The 4,843-nt window shown below is 36.8% G+C and overlaps 1 protein-coding gene across 1 annotated transcript; it reads left to right on the forward strand.

The window, feature by feature from the left end:
- The first annotated feature begins 1,596 nt into the window (after positions 1 to 1,596).
- LOC149533457 (expansin-A1-like) lies at positions 1,597 to 3,429 on the forward strand. Its single transcript, XM_089804023.1, has 3 exons — positions 1,597 to 1,865; positions 2,201 to 2,522; positions 2,861 to 3,429. The coding sequence occupies exons 1-3, from the start codon at positions 1,727 to 1,729 to the stop codon at positions 3,168 to 3,170; spliced, it is 771 nt and encodes a 256-aa protein (XP_089660149.1). The 5' UTR covers positions 1,597 to 1,726; the 3' UTR covers positions 3,171 to 3,429.
- Positions 3,430 to 4,843: the final 1,414 nt, after the last annotated feature.

Consider the following 4,843-nt stretch of genomic DNA (forward strand, 5'->3'; position numbering starts at 1 on the left):
GGGTTCAGATCTATGAGGCAACCCAGTGAGGCACAAAGCCTGTGAGCTACCAACCAACGAAGGCCACCACATAGACATTTTAGGAACTCGATACGGGCCCACTCGTGCCTGAAACCTCTTCGGCTTAGAGCCAAGGACTGAGGGGCATCCATGCCGTCAAAATCACCTAGGGCATAATCCCGACCTCATCCCTTATGATGTCGGAGCCTTGCACTCAGTAAGACTTGATCCCTGGTGGGCTCTTTGTGAGCCATTCAACTTCACCAGTAGACCAAGGGTCCATTGACTAATATTATATTTTAAAAGTATAATAGATAAATATTTTTACCAACTTTTTTTTATTTGTCAAATACATACATGAATTTGAATGACTTATTGAAGATAATTTAATTTTTGTATCCACATGACACATCTACCTCCTTTTCTCCCACCACCTCCATACACATGTATATGAATTTGAATGGGTTAAAGTAGTAAAATATTTTTAAAATAAAAAATTATTTAGTGTTCAAAGACGAGAAACATATCATTTAAAATGTCTTTGTATGAAACGTATCATGGAAATGTCTTCGTAAACTGTTGAATTGACACACCCTAATAAAATTGTAAAATACACTACATTCTTGAACTTGTACATATTTCAAATTTAGAATTGAGTGAGTTGTACTCTAATATATGTGAAATCAATTAAAGAGTATTCTAAGGGATGAGTCTAAACATTTGGTACATTTCCTAATTAGATTTGATAGAAGAAGTAACTCTTGTTAGTTCAAAATGTATGTCCAATGTTAAATTAGATGCAATGTGGTTCAATAAAAAAAAATCAAAGACAATGCGTGATGTCCTAACCTAAATACTACAACAATGATACCCAAGACTCCGACCCACCTATAATTAAGCAACTACATGTCTAAGGAGGGTTGGCTTGCACCAACACTTTGGTTTTCATCCCACCCTTAATGTTGATGGGCACCATTCATCATTAGTGCAAGCTTTTGGCATAGTGGTTGTCTTATTCGGCATCAAAGTCAAGGTCTCCAACTAGAGTCCTATGAAGTGTGATGGATTGCGATGTCCTAACTGAATTGTGATGTCCTAACTTAAATATTAAGATGATGTAAATTTACATTGTTCATGTACCCTCCACAGAAGCTCACCTCAGAACCTCTAACTTTGATACCAAACAAGACACAACTATGCCAAAACCCCCAAACTGATGGTGAATGGCACTCACCAACATTAAGAGTGGATTATATCCCACCACAATGAACGGATCTCAAGTGAATTTGATATCCAAACAAAGAGGGGTGTCGTTGAACTCATCGTGACTGTGAGGATGACCGTAAAATTCCTGGTGAGGGAAATCAGCTGATATAATAATTGTGGTGTGGACGTCAGCATGCCAGGTACCTGATATGAAACGCATATGAAGGAAGCCCTTATCATATGACAATGGCATGTGCAGGAACGTGAGAGCTTGTTTAATACAGACGGTGGATGAGCCGTCAAAATATTATATTCAATATATACACAGTCTTCACGGCTCAGCCAATTATTGAAAAGATCAGATCTGAAAAGGGCAGTCTATTTATACTCGCCCCATCTCTGGAACATGCAGGAGATACCGAGATAGTTACAGATAAAGACAGACCCACAGAAAAAAAGATTGAGATACCTGAAGTCCCTCTGCTTCTCTAGGTATCTTCGTCTGCTCTGGAACATAATCATGGCGGTGAAAAACCAAATGGCGGCCATTCTTCTTGGAGTTGCACTGATAATCATTCAAACAGCGGCTGTTAATGGCGACGGTTGGATCAGCGCCCATGCGACATTCTATGGAGGAAGCGACGCCTCTGGCACTATGGGTAACTAATTTCACTCTAAATAAAGCTAAAGATCCAAGCTTTGTGTTTTGTGCGTTGAAAATTAAGCTAAAGATTCAAGCTTTTTGTACCGCGTGTCGCAATTTTCAGCTAAAGAGTCAAGATTTTTTCTGTGTGGGTTGAAATTGAGCTAAAAATTCAAACTATTTGCTGCGTTTGTCGAAAATTGAGCTAAAGATTCAATCTTTTTGCTCCGTGTTTCGAAAATTAAGCTGAAGATTCCAGCTTTTTGTTGTGAGTGTGGAAATTAAAGCGAAAGTTTCAAGGTTTTTGCTGGAAAATCAAAATTTAGTGGGGATTTTGGACTTTTTATGCAGGAGGGGCTTGCGGATATGGGAACCTGTATAGTGCGGGATATGGGACGAATACGGCAGCGTTGAGCACAGCTCTGTTTAATGACGGGGCTTCTTGCGGGGAATGTTTTGAGATACAATGTGACACTAGTCGAGATAAGCGGTGGTGTTTGCCTGGAAAATCGATTACCATTACGGCTACAAATTTCTGTCCTCCAAATTTTGCTTTGCCCAACAATGACGGAGGTTGGTGTAATCCTCCTCTTCAGCATTTTGACATGGCGCAGCCTGCGTGGGAGAAGATCGCCATTTACAGAGGAGGAATTGTTCCCGTTGTTTACAGACGGTATCTATCCATCTCTTTCGCCATTTTTTGTCAGCTCTATTTTGGCTAGTGTAAACAGGGGACACTTGCTATGAGAAAATGTCAAGACTCTCTGCCTTTTGTGTGGTTAGTGTGATGTTTTCCTAGTGGCTTCTTTTGTAAATGGTTGGCTGGCTTGTCAGGTAGATCAATTGGGTTCAGTTAACCTACATATTTTTAGTTTTTGTTTATTTAGAAACTTCATATGAACTTGTAAGGTAAAATTCATGTTAATGAAATGGATGGTTTTATTTTATTTTTCACATATAACATGTTTAATACATATTAAATATTTTCCTCTTTTATGTTTGTTGTTGTAGTGTCCCTTGCATGAAAACTGGAGGCGTTCGGTTCACCATAAATGGACGATCGTATTTCGAGCTTGTGTTGATCTCGAATGTGGGCGGGAGTGGAGTGGTGAGTGCGGTGTGGATAAAGGGATCCAACACTGGATGGCAGACAATGTCCAGAAATTGGGGTGTCAATTGGCAGAGCAACTCCTACTTGAATGGGCAGAGCCTCTCATTCCGGGTCACCACCAGTGATGGCAAAACACTCACCTTTAATGACATGGCTCCTGCTGGCTGGTCCTTCGGACAAACCTTCACTTCCCCATTACAATTCAATTAGTAGAGACGAGAGTATTGAAGTAGCAATAAAGTTCCAAGTGCTTTGATGGTGGCAGCAGAGGCGAGCTAAATCTTCGTTGCAGCAGCCCGCTGTGCTTGGAATCCCCCCGACTTTGTATACTCGCCTTTCCTCTACATATTTGAGAATATTTGTTTTTCCCCACCTCATTCATTCTATTGTATAATATAATTTCTAGGGAGACTGTATTGTATTACTTATGTACGCCAAGTTTCAATAATAAGCATAAAACTTTGGCAAATCTTTGGACAACAAGTGTAACTACAAACAAAAACAATGAACACATAAATAAAAACTAATATCTTATAAAATTTGATATGATAGTATTTGAATTTTTTTTGTTAATTTATATTTTAATTTATTCAAATATATAGTTTTTTTTGTTTTTCTATCAAATTATATAATAAGTATTTCTATTATCATAGCAAAATAATCTTTTAATAAAAGCAAAAGAAAATAAAAAGTTATTTCATAATAATATAATTCGTAAAGACATGCATGGCTTTGTCTATTATACGCTTTAATTCGCACAATTTGAAATGTATGAATATTAATTTATATTTTTTTCTTAAAATGTTGTAGAAATTTAATAATTTTTATTATTCAACTATGGTATTATATTTGTATATGTGTTTATATATATATATATATACCTAGAGTTGAGGAAAGTTCAACCCACAACTTCCAAGAACCACTATAGGCAAATTCTTCTCATAGAAAGGGAGGAACACAGCTGTGGAGGATGGAATTCGTAGATTCACAAGAGAGGAGACATTCTTGATGAGAAAAAAGAGAAATTGCTATTGAGTAAAAAAGTGTTAACTACAATGAGAGATCCCTCATAAAGAAGATCAAAACCCTAATAGGAATTTAACCTAGGTTGCATGATAATAATTTATATTTAAGAATTAAGTATTATATGTCTGGGAATATGCATGAAGTTTTGGTACCAAAAAGATGCCACTTTTTTTTTTTTTTAAATAGTGCAAGCGCACTTTGTGTTGATGTTTAAAGATTGTATTTTGCAAATGTACCAACATTGCCATTGTTATGGGCGTGTTCCAAATGCAAATTTGAATCTCATATAAATATGAGAGGAGACATGTCTCATGAAGAGACATGTCTCTATGGTTTAATCATCATTTAATTAATAATAATGTGTATAACAATACACACACACACACACACACACACACACACACACACACACACACACACACACACACACACACACACACACACACACACACACATATAAAATTTGACGTGGATAAGTAAATATAGGAAATGATGATTTACCAATAACAATAATGCATCTTAGATCGAATCAATCCGACTGAAGCTACAACCTTAACACTCCCTCTTTGCTAGGGAGGACTTGTAGAACATATTATGCTCTCAAGTATATGAAGAGGTATCATCTCAGTATAATATTCCTGGAATGCCATACTTAAGGATATTAACATAAATCCATCAACTTAGATGTTATCTTTCAATATAGTCCGAAGTATGAGTCGACAAGAAATATCAATCATATGATATTCATCATACATATATTCTTTTGGTATGTGCACTAGCATCAAATCCTTGATGCCTACCAAAAGAATATGTTATATCCTAGAAGGATATATCTGATTTTTGGGACTCCAAGACAA

The sequence above is a fragment of the Cupressus sempervirens genome, chromosome 10 (genome assembly GCF_028749045.1).
Source record: "Cupressus sempervirens isolate cs-2001-9-10 chromosome 10, ASM2874904v1, whole genome shotgun sequence".
In the NCBI taxonomy this organism is placed as follows: Eukaryota; Viridiplantae; Streptophyta; class Pinopsida; order Cupressales; family Cupressaceae; genus Cupressus; species Cupressus sempervirens.